The sequence below is a fragment of the Armigeres subalbatus genome, chromosome 3 (assembly GCF_024139115.2).
Source record: "Armigeres subalbatus isolate Guangzhou_Male chromosome 3, GZ_Asu_2, whole genome shotgun sequence".
Lineage (NCBI taxonomy): Eukaryota > Metazoa > Arthropoda > Insecta > Diptera > Culicidae > Armigeres > Armigeres subalbatus.
In genome coordinates, this window is record NC_085141.1 from 152,859,600 (window position 1) to 152,874,472 (window position 14,873).

Genomic DNA, 14,873 nt, shown 5'->3' on the forward strand with positions numbered 1-14,873 from the left:
TTCTACTATTTATTTATGTATTGATGAGGGTAGCATGTCTCGTATGCAAAATCCTGAGCATCCACAAATCTAGGACTATGCATAACCTAGTGGTGGAACGCGCATCTTTAAAATGAGGAAGGAATAAAGAATTAGGTTTAATTAAATTCAAGTTCTTAAAATCAGATTCTTTTTGATAAATATACACTGCCGCTATCCGCAAGTCGAGTACATCTGTATATGGATGAAATAAACAGATGTGCTCGACTTGCGATTAGCGGCAGAGGGGTTAGGCAAAAAGGATGAGATAGGCAAAATTATGCCGATATTCAAATCAGCATAACTTTACATACAATAATCCGATTTTGGTAAAACAGGGACCATCGGATGCAGAAACTCTTATTGTTTTTAGTCCTCAATCTAAATTGGTTGATGTTTTGGATTTTCGAGAGTATGTTGAAAATGGCTTTTTTCTTTGCTTGTAATTTTATATGACGTTTACTTTCCTTATGTTTCATGGTTAGCTCATAAACTAAAACTAATTTGTCGCCCAATGCTGGCTGCCGGTCAAGAATCCATAACAAATACGCATAGCCATTTATGTGGTTTCGGTAATATACATAAATAAATCCTGTACATAGGGTCACGGGAGTTAATGTTAGTCTAAGATGGCTCTGCACCCAAATTAATCAATAATTCGATCAGAGCCGCATAGTGCTTTCATGGTGTGCAGTTCTTTTCTCTCTTTGCTGAAGGAAGTTTTTAATACTACCCAAAGCTATTTTAATTTCAACAGTGCTTCTCAGAGCTATTTGTACCCGCTGATCCCGTTACGATCTTTGCAAGGACCCGTGCCTTCGTTTTACGCTGGACCCGTTTGCGGAAGTAAAATTCCGACAAACGGTGGTAATCCTGCAGGGACACCGTTCTGGAAAAAAAACTCATAGAAGGTCACGTCTCCACACTAAGCAATAAGTATTAATAAACACAAGAGGAAGGGTGAGTCTCTGAATTCTCCACTTTCTTCTAGGTTTCAAGACCGTCCTGCCAAAGCGCGGAAAAATAGAAGAAAGCTGGAGACTTCAGATATTCCTTCTAAATCTCGCATTGGAAATAATTCTTCTCCTATCGAACTGAGCAATCAGTTCGATTTGATTTATGACGAAATTGAGCAAATCGAATCTACCTCTAGCCCTGGTGATTCGATTCATGTGATAAAGCAAAGGATTCCGCCAATTTTGGTATCTGTTACCGAGTTTTCTGGCTTTAGGAATGAGATTTTGAGTAACCTTCAGGGTTCAAGGTTTCATTCCAGATTGCCAGGAAGGGTGACTGCCGCGTTTTTCCGGGATCCTTTGACGATCGCAAACGTCTTCTTCAGTATTTAACTGAGAAGCGGGTAATTCGCTGATTCGTCGGGTATACATGTTTCAAACGCTCAAATATCGCAATACCTCTCACCGAGTAACGAGCAGTTCGTCGAATTCTTATTTCTCAAAAACGCCCACTTATGCAAGCATCGCTGCAGGCAGGCAAAATTTCATTTCTGAAAATTTACCGACGACGATGAATGATTTTTATACCCATTCTTCAACGGAAAATAACGTTCGTTCTGACGACTCAGGTAGCCTGTCTGTTTCCGACTTTGATTTTCTAAATGAACAATTGCATCACATGATTGATGCAATGTTCAAAACAAATACTGAGGCTGTTTAGGTCGGTATCAAATTTACTCAAAAAAATGTTATTGGACTTCGTTTTAATGGATCCAAATAATTCTTTAAAAACTTTAAATTGGAATGCCCGCTCTTTAAAGGGTAAGGAAGATGAATTATTCAACTTCCTATCTGTTCATAATGTCCACATTGCCATTATAACTGAAACATATTTAAAGCATGATCTTTTCATTAAAAGAGATCCAAATTATTTTATTTACCGAAATGATCGTCTTGACAGCGCATGTAGTGGGATCGCCATTGTCATTAATAGACGTATCAAACATAAATTATATTCTTCATTTGAAGCCAAAGTTTTTGAATCCTTGGGAGTTTCTGTTGAAACTAATTTTGGACAACTCTCTTTTATTGCTGCCTACTTGCCTTTCCAGTGCAATGGGTAGCAAAGGAATTTGTTGAGAGCTGATCTTCAAATTCTAACTCGGATCGCAACCAATCCAAATTTTTCATAATTGGTGACTTTAATGCCAAACATCGTTCATGGAATAATGCTCAAAGCAATTCCAATGGTAAAATTTTATTCGAAGATTGTTCTGCGGGATATTATACTATTCAATATCCCAATGGGCCAACTTGTTTTTCTTCCAGTCGAAATCCTTCTACAATTGATTTAGTTTTAACGGATTCAGCAGTGTGGCCAATTGGTAACTCATGCTGATTTTGACTCTGATCACCTTCCTGTGACGTTTGAAATCTCACAAGAAGCCATTTATAATCCAATCAGCTCTACTTTTAATTATCATAGAGCTGATTGGGATTTATATAAAACGTATATCGATAGGAATTTTGATGTTGATATTCCTCTCTATACCAAAAGTGATATTGATAATGCTCTCGTATCTTTGACAAATTTAATTGTCGAAGCTAGAGGCATTGCAATTCCTAAATGTGAAATTAAATTCAACTCCATTATTATTGATGACGATCTTCAGCTACTGATCCGTCTTAAAAATGTGAGGCGAAGGCAATACCAAAGAACTCGCGATCTCGCGTTGAAAGTTTTTAGCGAGATTTGCAAAATGAAATTAAAAAACGTTTCGCTATTCTGAGAAATATCAATTTTGAGAATAATGTCTCGAAGTTGGATCCCAGTTCGAAACCCTTCTGGAAATTAACGAAAATTCTTAAAAAAAACCTCAAAAGCCAATTCCAGCGAAAAGGCTTAAAGAGGGAAATAATATTTTATTAACAAATGGCGAAAAGGCTCAAAAGCTTGCTCAGCAGTTCGAGAGTGCCCATAATTTTAGTCTAGGTCTCACTTGTCCAATTGAGGATCAGGTTAAACGGAGCTTCGAAGACATTCTCAATCAAGAGAATGTTTTGACCCTTCGTTGGGAACTAATTTGGATGAAGTGAGATCTATTACTAGAAAATTTAAAAATATGAAAGCACCGGGTGATGATAGTATTTTCTACATAATTATCAAAAAACTTCCTGAGAGCTCTTTATCCTTTTTGGTTAATTTATTTAACAAATGTTTTCAATTGGCATACTTCCCAGATAAATGGAAAATCGCCAAAATTGTTCCAATTTTGAAGCCGGACAAAAATCCAGCTGAGGCTTCTAGTTATCGCCCAATCAGTTTGCTTTCTTCAATAAGCAAACTGTCTGAAAAGATTATTTTAAATAGAATGATGGCTCATATTAATGACAATTCTATTTTCGCTGATGTGCAATTTGGTTTTCGCCATGGGCATTCAACCACCCATAAGTTATTAAGAGTTACGAATTTAATTCGGCTCAACAAATCTAAAGAATGTTCGACTGGAGTTGCTCTTCTTGATATACAGAAAGCATTTGACAGTGTTTGGCATGAAGGTTTGATTGTAAAATTGTTGAATTTTAATTTTCCTCTGTACATTATTAAACTGATCCAAATTTATTTATCAGATCGCTCACAGCAGGTAAACTATCAGAATTAGGTAAACTATCAGAACAGAATAATAATCAGAAACTAAATCTGATAGATTACCTGTAAGAGCTGGTGTTCCCCAAGGCTGTATATTGGGCCCATTATTGCGAAGCTTTCGTGTCATTTGTAGTAGATTGCAAAAAAGTTTGGATATTTTCTCCACTTACTTGCAAAAATGGAAAATTATCCCGAATGCTTCCAAACCTGAAACCTTCTAGCAGACATATTGTCACTATGAATGGGATTCCAATTAATTGGTCTAGCGAAGCTAAATATTTAGGATTTCTGCTAGAACAAAAATTAACTTTTAAATCACTTTGAAGGCATTCAAGCCAAATGTAACAAATATATTAAGTGTCTATATCCACTTATACACAGAAAATCAAAACTATGTCTTATGAACAAACTTTTGATTTACAAACAAATTTTTAGATCAGCCATGTTGTATGCTGTGCATCAACTGCTGCAATACCAGAAAGAAGCAACAAACAAATGTCCAACAAAATAATTTCCAACTCAAGACAAAAATCGTTGCAATATTCTATTGCAACGATTAGCTCCTTGTATCCTTAGTATAAGTTAGGTTAAGTTTAATTTTAGTTGAAAACATTGTAATTACTACATGGTTCAATAAAACCAGAGGAAAAATCCTAACTGCCAGAGGCAATTGAAATGTATTAATAATAACTAAAAACGTAACATAGCAAATAAAAATGATAGTGTTAAGAAAACACGGAACACCTAGTCTAAGAGATGAATGCATGTATTAGATAATTAGCAAATAAAATAAGCTAAAAAAAAAATCAATAATTCGAAGATAATACACTCCCCACACTGTTATGGGTCAGCTAAGGATTAATTTGTCAAATCCAATATCAACCTCCATTCCAAATTACCATATTTTTTTCTACTTGAAACTTCCATGCATTTCATTTGCATGCATATTTTTGGGTCCATGGCGGATTGATGTGCTAAACTTTATAACATTGCTGTAATAAAACCGAATCTGGAACACAAATGTGGATGGTAGCCTTTTCCTGGGCGGAGAGGGGATACAGATTTGCTCTATAGATGAAAGCAAACAATGTTTAATTCATTTTGTTAATCATATATAATACTATTTAAACAATCTTATCTCATTCAGTTAATATCACTAGCATAGGAGATACCAGCAAAAATTATTAACCTACTAATTGTGTGCAAAATCGCATCTTGTCATGATTGATAATCAGTGCGTGTTTGTTTATAAATGAAAAATTCTGAGAATATATTCTCAAATTTCATATAAGTATAAATTTACACAAAATTAACCAAAACTTTTTGGTACAATATCAGGAGCATTTGTTACCAAATTCATTTGAAGCAACATATTATTATTCCCTACCTTTACGGCTTTTACAAATTTCGAGAGATTGTGCACAATTATTCCTGTTTTTGACTACTTGTCGTAATAACCAAAATAAGCAAGCCGTCTGGTGGCATAACTTTAGATAGATCTTCAATATATTAACTGTTTGCTAAAATTTTTGTTTGCTAAATATTGTCGCCAAAAGTTTTGATTTAAGACAATCCCGATCATTCAAAAGGATATTATACTATAAAAGAAGAATGAAAATCCATTAATTATGTAACGCAATGATTAGCCATTTGTGTCACACCTTTTTTAGAAGCATATCAAAATTGTGTATGGGAAATCTAAATCCCCATTCCTCATCTAAAGTGTAGTAATTTATGGGTATTTACTAAAAGTACATATCAGAACCAAAATCTAGCATCATTTTTTGCGTGGCAGGAGAGGTCTGCTTAACACATAAGAATTAGTGCGTGTTAAATGGCTTTTTATTTGTACCTAAGCTTGATAGTATTGGCACCGACAATATTGTCGGTGGTATTGGTATGTATATTTCAAGCCCATTTACCGGGAAGGATCCTAATATATTCCACGGCTGTTATTTTAGTTTTTACAATTACAATGCAATTTTTATTCATGTTTTTTATTACCTCACCCGGACAGAACTGAATTGTAAAACATGATATGGACTTTGATGTAAGATTAAAAAGAGCAGGCAAAAATATCAACAACAAAATGCACCGAAGTGTTATTTAAATATCCAGATGTGTTATGGATAAAAACAAACTAATAGCTCGAGATATTAAACACTTCTTCCAAATACCATTAACTGATAACCTCACTTAAAATACTCGGGTATTTTAAAATAGGGATTGGAACCATGTTTGCTTTAAATTTGGTTGGAACGAGGGCTTTGGCCAATACATGAAAACGGTAACTGCTTGCACACTTGTTACATAACCATTCTAATGCTGAGCAAAAATTCCCGTACGGTACTGATTAAATTGTTTGCAACACGAACTCTTACACACATAATTTTATCTATACCACATAATTTTAATTTTCACGGAAAGAGCTATCCGAAAAACCTTTCCTGGAAACTCGAACTTTTCAAAATATTTCCCTTCTTCAATCAATATAATCGTTGGAGCTAACTACAATATTATTCTTTAGCGCTATATAACCACACATAGTAGCCTGGTTTTTACGCCATGTTATGGGAACAAACATTTCACAAAACGTTCGTTTGATCGCATAAACCGTCGTATGCATATTTTGACCACTTCAATCAAAGGAATAATAATTAATTCCTCGCGGCCTTCAAATAACTACTAATATTGTCCATTTAGACAGATTAGTTCATGTATTTTGTTGATTAATATGATGATTCGGGTAAAATTAATAAAAATGCGTTTTCCCAACATCGATGCTGCTGGTTGTTACGTCAACTATGAAATCATGGGCAGTTCACCCGAAACGCATTACCTCATACGCGACGCAGAATAAACACAACTATTTTATTATTTGAATGTTCCGGATGAAAACATTTTTTATATATTCTACTTTTATACTTTTATGTATGATTATGTTACACACACATGTATCATTTCCGACACGAATGTCATGATAATGGTAAAGAGCCATAAATACATATAACAATAATACTAACATGTATCATTTTTTAATATGTTGTTTTTTTAATATGTTGTTGACATATTCAGTAATTCAATAATGAGACATAATATTGTCTCATGACTTTATTGTTGTGTGGAAACGTATTATTTTTGGTGCGAATTCTCTCCATTTGAATATTTGTTGGTCCGTTTTAGAAAACCCTTCATCGTTTCGCATATCGTCTACCTGAATAGTGTGATTCACATTTTTCAAAATTTTTTGGAGGTTCACCAACAAAACCGCAGTATATTCTGTCCCATAATTGAGGTATTCCTGCAGCCGTCTTCTAAAATGCTCCAGTTTTCCGTGGCCTGATTCCAGCTAAAATAAAATTCGAACATCAACTGTAGTTTTCGAAGTAAATCATACATTGAACAAACTTCAACAATATTTGGATGCAACAAACGAGGAGTATTATGGAAACGAAAGTAATGCTCCCTTAGCTCGTTGAGATTTTCGAAAAGAGTTCCGCAGCAGAATAGCTCCCAGTAAAGTTGATTGCGGCAACCAGCGGCCCCAATTAGATGTAATTTTGTTATGAGCAGTTGCAAGTTAGATCTGATTTCTCTGAGGTGTCGTGCATAATCACGGCGATAAATCTGCCGGTATTCGACAATCGTGTCGTACTCCTCCAGGAAGTGCTCCACATCGGTTGTGAACTTTGCTAGCTGTAAAGTGTTATGGTAGAGTATCTCAAAATGAAACAATCTAATTGAAATTCATTCATATTACATTACGATATTTATCGCTGTAGTCCAGAGTTCGTTTCCGATAGTGGCCACCGTGTTGAACCATTTTGAAAGTGCCAGTAGCTTGAATTGATCTGAGTATTGACATTAAAAGCACTTCTAGCTAAATGGATTTGGGAATGAATTGAACAAAGACTCTATTTTAGTTGATTACGAGCGGAAAGTGACCGTTTCGGGATACTGCTTTCGTGTGTTCCACACTGCATGTGTTTACTGATCGCTATTTTTGGCTTATTAAAACGGGTTTTCAGTAATCATTATTTTAATTTGTTAAAGTTTGTAAAACTACGTTTGCTAATCCAATTAATAAATCTTCTTTTAGTTATTTATGCAACAAATTGCAAAACACAAGAGTTGTACTTCCATCCAAAAAGGATTGTTGCAATTCTTTTATAGCCTCACTCCACCCCATGTCTAATATGTTTACGCTAACATGTTATTTATGATTCTTTCGATTTCAAAAGGCGAAAAAATATGGTTTTTAAGTGTTTGGAAAAAAAATTGGATGATTGAAAATATTTCCTTAACAAAATAAAAATTATTATGAATAATACCACCTGCCATCACGTTTTCGTTGAGCGTGTATATTTTCGTTTACATTAAGTTTACATTACATTAAGATCTTGAGAGATTGAGTGAAAACCGTGAATTGAATTGAACTATGCCGGAAAAGCAATCGCTGTGATTGAAATACGTTAATTGAAATCAAATAAAATCTTTTTCAAACGATGTTTTGCAAGAATAGCTATTTTTTAAGCAGATATGAACCCCATTGCAGTATTACTTGGTCCACAAAATTCAGGAAAAGTTGCTTCCTGATATTTATTATCAATTAAATAATGCAGTCGTACGAATGTTAGGCCGGGAATGGGGTAAGAAACTCTATCGATTTCATTGATAGCAAATATAAAGCATACGTCAAATAGATTCCACATGGGGGCACTCGCGATTCGATTTTAATGCAATCTAAGAACAAGATTTCCGGCGTTGGCATTTATCTTTAAGTTTGGAAAATTAGTTAAATTACAAAAGTTTTTATCCGGTTCTGACGCTGATTACAAATTAGATTTAAAATGATGGCCACGTTGTATTAACCTTTTACATATTTTGATATTGTTTTGCAAAATGTTTCAAATGTGTTATGCCTATTTGCATGCATGACCCAAATTTTATAAGAAGGTCACAAATTAAATATTTATCATGAGCCAAATTTTCTGAAAACTTACCCAAATTTAAGTCGAGTCAGATTAGCGTGCGGCACGTTATTTTAAGCGAGATTCTCCAGTGATAATTTTGTTTGTTGCATATCTTGAATCTATTATAAAAGCTGAGCCAAAATCCAAAATTTCACGAATTCAGTTGCACGGGAACTATTTTGCATCAATGAATCGCCTGCTTTGAGCATGCTTACAGCGGCACACTAGGAGTTAACTTTCTGAAATCAATATGGCGAAAGGCATCTAAGGTTCGATTTCTCAAAATTAAGCACTTTCATCAAAAAAATATTTGGTAGGCATGGTAGCGGACACCTTCCTACATAATCAGTACCAAATAGTTTTTCATGAAAAGGCGTTAGATGATTTTCGCCATACAAATTTCTGGCGGTTAACTTGGCTATTTTGCGCATATACTATAGCGCCTGGATGTGACAGCAACGGGTAGAAAATCAACCACTGCCAATAATTCATTTTGAAAAACTTAATAGTTTCGCGTACTGAACACCCTAACTTTATTTTACTGTGGGCTGTCAACCAGTGAGCATGTGCCAATCATTCAAATTTACAAAAAAAAACTTTAAATATTGATTTTAAATGTCAAATTTATGGTCAACGAGTGTGAAAAAAATATGCTGCAGCTCAGAAAAAGGCATTCTTTCGAATGAATAGGAAAATCATCATATTTTTCAAAATTAAAAAACCTAATTATAATATACAGAAAAAGGCACCAGAATTCAACTTTTTTTTTTCAACTAATGTCTAGTCGGGCTAGAGTATAGTAACAGATTTAAAACGGATCGTGTTATTCATTTATATGCTTTTTTGTAACAGGTCCTGTTTTAAATTGTGTACAATTAGTAGTTAAAATAACTGAAAATTATAAAAATCCAAAATAATAAAACATATCTTGTTTTAATATATTTATATATATATATGCTGGGTAAAGCCTACCGTTGGTACTTTGCGTACCTGAAGGAATAAAATAGACCCCATCTCGTGGTTCTTAGCCTCTTACCCAGCAACTCATTTCCCTACCTCCTCGAGGCGCTGGCCGGGATACGAGTAACCTTAGGGAAGATCGGGTAACCAACCCCGGTGGAAACTATGGTTGTATGCTGACAGGGAATGGGGGGGGGGTGTTGACTTCTCCTCTCTGGAGGTGCAAATCTTACTGAGCGTCTGTTCTCCATGTTAGGAGTGGCTCACAACAGCATCTGTTCTCCACGTTAGGGGCGGCTAATCATCGTCCGAATGCGAGACTCGAAGTGAAACTGTGTACCATGGTCCACCGAAAATAAGGAGGAATGGCCCTCGGAAATTTAGGGGGTTTGGTGTAAGGCCCTGCAAGCCAGCCTTTAAAAAGACATACGCAACAAATAATCAACAAGAGAGTACGGACCGGAACCATCGGCGAAGACCACTGTGACGAAAAGGGACTTGCGATTGGAAACTCGGTTCGTGGAACTGCAAATCCCTCAACTTCACCAGGAGCACACGAATACTCCCCGACAGCTGCCCAAGCCACGACGTCAAAATCATCATAGGAGATTTGAACGCTCAGGTTTGCCAAGAGGAGGAGTTTAGACCGACTATTGGGAAGTTCAGCGCCCACCGGCTGACGAACGAAAACGGCCTACGACTAATTGATTTCGCTGCCTCCAAGAATATGGCCATACACAGCACCTACTTCCAATACATCCTTCCGTATCGGTATACCTGGAGATCACCACTACAGACAGAATCACAATCGACTCTGACCACTATCTGGTGATGTTAAACTGAAGCAACCTGATATCGCCACTGCATACGCGCAGCATCTCGAGGCAGCGTTGCCGGAGGAGGGTGAGTTCGATGGGTCCCCTCTTGAGGACTGCTGGAATACAGTCAAAGCAGCCATTAACGACGCAGCGGAGAACAACGTCGGGTATGTGGGACAAAGTCGACGGAACGATTGGTTCGACGAAGAGTGCAGACAGTTTCTGGAGGAGAAGGACGCAGCGCGGGCGGTCGCGCTGCAGCAAGTTACCCGACAGAAGGTGGAACGTTATAGACGGAAGCGGAGACAGCAGACCCGGCTTCTCAAAGAGAAGAAACGAAACCTGGAAGAAGCGGAGTGCGATGAGATGGAACAGCTGTGCCGTTCTCAAGAAACACGCAAGTTCTATCAGAAGCTCAACGCATCCCGCAAAGGCTTCGTGCTGCGAGCCGAAATGTGAAGGAATAAGAATGGGAGCATCTTGACGGACGAACGTGTGGTGATCGAAAGGTGGAAGCAGCACTACGGGGAACATTTAAATGGCGCTGAGAGTACAGGCAGTGAAAGTCAAAGCAGCGGAGGAGATGACTACGTCAGTTCAGCGGACGATAGAAGTCAATCGGTCCCCACCTTGAGGGAAGTTAAGGATGCCATCCAACAGCTAAAGACTAATAAAGCAGCTGGTAAAGATGGTATCGGAGCTAAGCTTATCAAGATGGGCCCGGAAAAGCTGGCCACTTGCCTGCACAAACTGATAGTCAGAATCTGGGAAACTGAACAGCTACCGGAGGAGTGGAAGGAAGGGGTTATATGCCCCATCTACAAGAAGGGGGCAAGCTGGAATGTGAGAATTTTCAAGCGATCACCATCCTTAATGCCGCCTACAAAGTGATATCCCAGATCATCTTCCGTCGTCTGTCACCATTGGTGAATGAGTTGGTGGGAAGTTATCAAGCCGACTTCGTTGATGGGCGCTCGACAACGGATCAGATTTTTCTGTACGGCAAATCCTTCAAAAATGCCGTGAATTCCAGGTCCCAACGCACCATGTGTTCATTGATTTCAGGGCGGCATACGTAGAGTATAGACCGCGTAGAGCTATGGAAAATTCGTCTATCTCGGATTAGTCTAAATTAATGATTTCATATATGCCAGAGCGGACAAGTTCTAAACTAATCAATGCCTCATGTCAGTACACACCTGCCTGCATAATCTTTTTGAAAAGCTGCAGCTAAAAATGAGTAGGATTTTCAGATAAAAGCAAAATAAGCATAAAAAATCACCGTTTTTGTATCCTTTTTCACGGAAACTCCTTCCCTCGAGGTAACCGCCTATGATCAATCTTAGATAACGTCCTGAAAGATGATTAAATTATATCTCGAAACAGCCCAAGAAATCCAAAATTGGGCGAACAATAAGAAAGTTATAACGATTTCAATTTCGGGTCAATATGACCCTAGACCACAGACAACGTAAGTTCTCTAATAAAAGAACACTGTAGCTCTTATTTTCAAGATTTTTCAAGCGAAAAGAGACAGATCGAGTTTTATGGCGGCGAGTTTTACTAAATTACCAAAAATTAGGAGAATCGGTTGAAAACTAAAAAAATGGCAGCCTTTCAAAGTGGCCTGGAGTAATATTGACCCCAAAGCACAGACAAAAGGTTAATAAGCTCCAAGTAAAACATTTCACGCATCCTCACGCGATCGTGACTTGTTTTTATTTGAATACTAGTTGACCCGGCAGACGTTGTCCTGCGTAGTAGGCAAAAATGCGCGTCCATGCAAAGTTTCCGTACGATTCCTAATTTCAGTTTTCACGATTTATTCATCTTTACTAATGATTTCCCAATGAGGAAATATCATATAAACCCGTCGGTAACTATAATGAACATATCTGCAGAAGGAATGAAGAAAATCCATCCAGCCGTTTTCGCGTTATGCGGATACGAACACAGACCATTTCATTTTTATTATATAGATAGGGAAGTTTGCTAAAAAAATGAGATTTTGATTTTGATGATGAGATAATTAAAGAATGATCATCATAAAAATCATACTCATTGGCGGAGTCAGAGGTGGGCACCACTCGTCGCAAGCAAGCTGTAGTTCTCAAAGGCAACGGTCTTGTGTCAAGTGGTGCTCTATCAAATAACAATAACTGACCCCGCCAGTGGTAATATATCACTGCTACACCAATACAAAAAGCACAAAAACAAAAAAGAACACGCTCTACTGCTTATTGTATGCATTTAAAGACGACAAATAGTTGACATAGTTTTGGCCACGCTTTTACACTACGTACTCCTATGTGCGACGGTATGCATATAATATGCAAACGGATAGACATATTCCTTGTGGAAAATGTTCGAAAAGTATCGTCCAACAAAAAGCATTGAGAATTACTGTCGACCATGATCATCATCGTAATAAAAATTGATAATACGTATTCACGCGAATGACGCGTAACGTATAAAAAAACCTAGAATAATCCAACTAGCGGTGATGGTGCCTTTCTCGTGTAGTATAAAACAAGAAAACACATAAGAGTATCAAGAAAAGCAAGGTCGAAATTGCACTTTAGGGAGATAGATTCAGATATTTCCATAAATTCACAATTATTTGCATTCATTCGAATGCATTGCAGCAGTTATCAAAAAAAAATCTATTTTGCAAACAAATTGGATAAGGCTAAGTACAAACATATGTCTCACATCTTTTTGTACACACACACACACACACACACACACACACACACGCACATACATATATGCACATATACAATCACACCTCAATTCTTTGAGCTGAGTTGATTGGTATATAACACTATGGGTCTCCGTGCCTTCTATCAAAATTTTGGTTTTGGAGTGATCCTATAGCCTTTACGTATACTTAGTATACGTGAAAGGCAAAAAAGGGAAAGGCGAACAGTCGTCTAATATCATCGAAAAAACATTTAAAACACGCAGTTTCATATATACATATGCAAATATTTATTTGGATTGCTGTACTTTATTAATTTAGTATATCGTTTTTCGTATTTAATTTCAAACATGCTTCAATTGTTATTTCTTCATTTGTGCGGCAATAGCTTCGCTCGTATCGAGGATCACTCCACCCATCACCGTGTTTGACTTCCGCAGTAGCCGTCTTAATTTGAATAGCAAATCAACGTTTACAATCTTTCCCTCGGCGATATAGAATTTGCAGACATCATGGTATGCCGAAATGGCGTCCAGCTGAAATGATGTTTTATAAGGAGAATGTGTGTTGTTGCTTGCTATTTCCTATCACTTACTTCCGGTGACGATTTCCCTTCGTCATCTTTTTTGTGAGCTTCCTCGTAGTGTTCTGCAAATTCCTCGTTGTTTAGAGGTTCTTCCTAAAATAAATCAAATGCTTACACTAAAAACTGCGACCTGTTCTAAAATATATATTTGTTCCAAATCAGAAAACACTTACATCACAGCACTTAATGTGCTTATAAAGGTAATCGTCACGTGGAAGTTCATTTTGGATAAACCGCAGAAGCAACGCCACAAGCGACTCCCGCAAGGGGTTCGTACGTGCTAAATATAGAGTTTTTTGCTGATTTCTATTTTCCACCAAATCGTCAAATCGGGCCAGGAAGTTGTCAGTCTCCTTGATGAACTCGTGCATCTACAATAATCGGTAAACATATGTTTATTACTACCCATCGTTGTCGCAGATTGAACCATACCAATGTAAATTTAGCCATGGGTTTTTCTTTCACTGGTAACTCGTCTTCGGAGGATTCTGCATCTTCTTCCCCGGAGATTTCTTCATCGTCTTCAGGGTCACGCTTGTTGCCGGATCCTGCCATCCTCTTGAGTGCGTGGAATCTAACTTTTCTCTTCAGTTAATTAATATTGGCCAAACTATTAAGAAACTTGGAGATAACTTTAGCTCGCAGACACTACGATGGAATAGCAGTTACTATCTAGATATATGATCCGAACACCATAAAAGCTTAATTGTAAATGCGCAAACGGTCCATGAAATTCCTCATGCCTGTTAGTAACGATTTGAATTCAGGGAACCCGATCATTTACGAAGAGATCGACTAGAACGACCGAGACGCAACAATTGTTGTGGTTGTATAAACATTTAGTTTGTTGTCTTGTATAGATGTGCACAAACCCCGAGTTGTATCGAGCAGTTTATGCAATGATTATTTACTGCAATTGAGGAACCTCAATTTTCATCATACATGCAGAATATCTGGTCTCCTTAACCGTGTGGTAAGACGAGAATCTTCTTCTTCTAAGGCTACACATTCTTACTAGAAATTAACCTGCTTCTCGTCTTAGTATTCTATTAGCATATCCTTAGTTATTAATTGGAAGCTATTCTGTGTCCGCTATTGTATGAGTATGTATCTTGTGTGTGTGTGTGTGTGTGCTTACGCACGACCCAGCACACGTGCTTAGTAGTTGCCAAGCTATCACACGGGAGTGTACTGGAGTGTCGGACTCGACC

The 14,873-nt window shown here is 37.3% G+C and overlaps 2 protein-coding genes across 2 annotated transcripts; both read right to left on the bottom strand.

Annotated features, from left to right (window-relative positions):
• Positions 1–6,475: 6,475 nt before the first annotated feature.
• On the bottom strand, positions 6,476–7,538 carry LOC134219605 (uncharacterized). Its single transcript, XM_062698391.1, has 3 exons — positions 7,385–7,538; positions 7,033–7,320; positions 6,476–6,973 (listed from the first exon to the last, which is right to left on the bottom strand). The coding sequence occupies exons 1-3, from the start codon at positions 7,487–7,489 to the stop codon at positions 6,728–6,730; spliced, it is 639 nt and encodes a 212-aa protein (XP_062554375.1). The 5' UTR covers positions 7,490–7,538; the 3' UTR covers positions 6,476–6,727.
• A 5,804-nt stretch (positions 7,539–13,342) lies between these two features.
• Positions 13,343–14,380, bottom strand: LOC134227937 (uncharacterized). Its single transcript, XM_062709648.1, has 4 exons — positions 14,095–14,380; positions 13,836–14,033; positions 13,672–13,755; positions 13,343–13,612 (listed from the first exon to the last, which is right to left on the bottom strand). Exons 1-4 carry the CDS (start codon positions 14,215–14,217, stop codon positions 13,439–13,441), a joined length of 579 nt encoding a protein of 192 aa, XP_062565632.1. The 5' UTR covers positions 14,218–14,380; the 3' UTR covers positions 13,343–13,438.
• Positions 14,381–14,873: the final 493 nt, after the last annotated feature.

Bases quoted from the DNA above. Each gene is read 5' to 3' on its own strand.
- LOC134219605 (XM_062698391.1), bottom strand. From the start codon at position 7,489: ATGTCAATACTCAGATCAATTCAAGCTACTGGCACTTTCAAAATGGTT. The intron at 7,321-7,384 runs GTAATATGAATG...AACACTTTACAG, and splicing joins ACAGCGATAAATATCGTAAT to CTAGCAAAGTTCACAACCGA. The intron at 6,974-7,032 runs GTTTGTTCAATG...ATTTTATTTTAG, and splicing joins TGCATCCAAATATTGTTGAA to CTGGAATCAGGCCACGGAAA.
- LOC134227937 (XM_062709648.1), bottom strand. From the start codon at position 14,217: ATGGCAGGATCCGGCAACAAGCGTGACCCTGAAGACGATGAAGAAATC. The intron at 14,034-14,094 runs GTATGGTTCAAT...CGATTATTGTAG, and splicing joins CCATGGCTAAATTTACATTG to ATGCACGAGTTCATCAAGGA. The intron at 13,756-13,835 runs GTAAGTGTTTTC...GATTTATTTTAG, and splicing joins AGCACATTAAGTGCTGTGAT to GAAGAACCTCTAAACAACGA.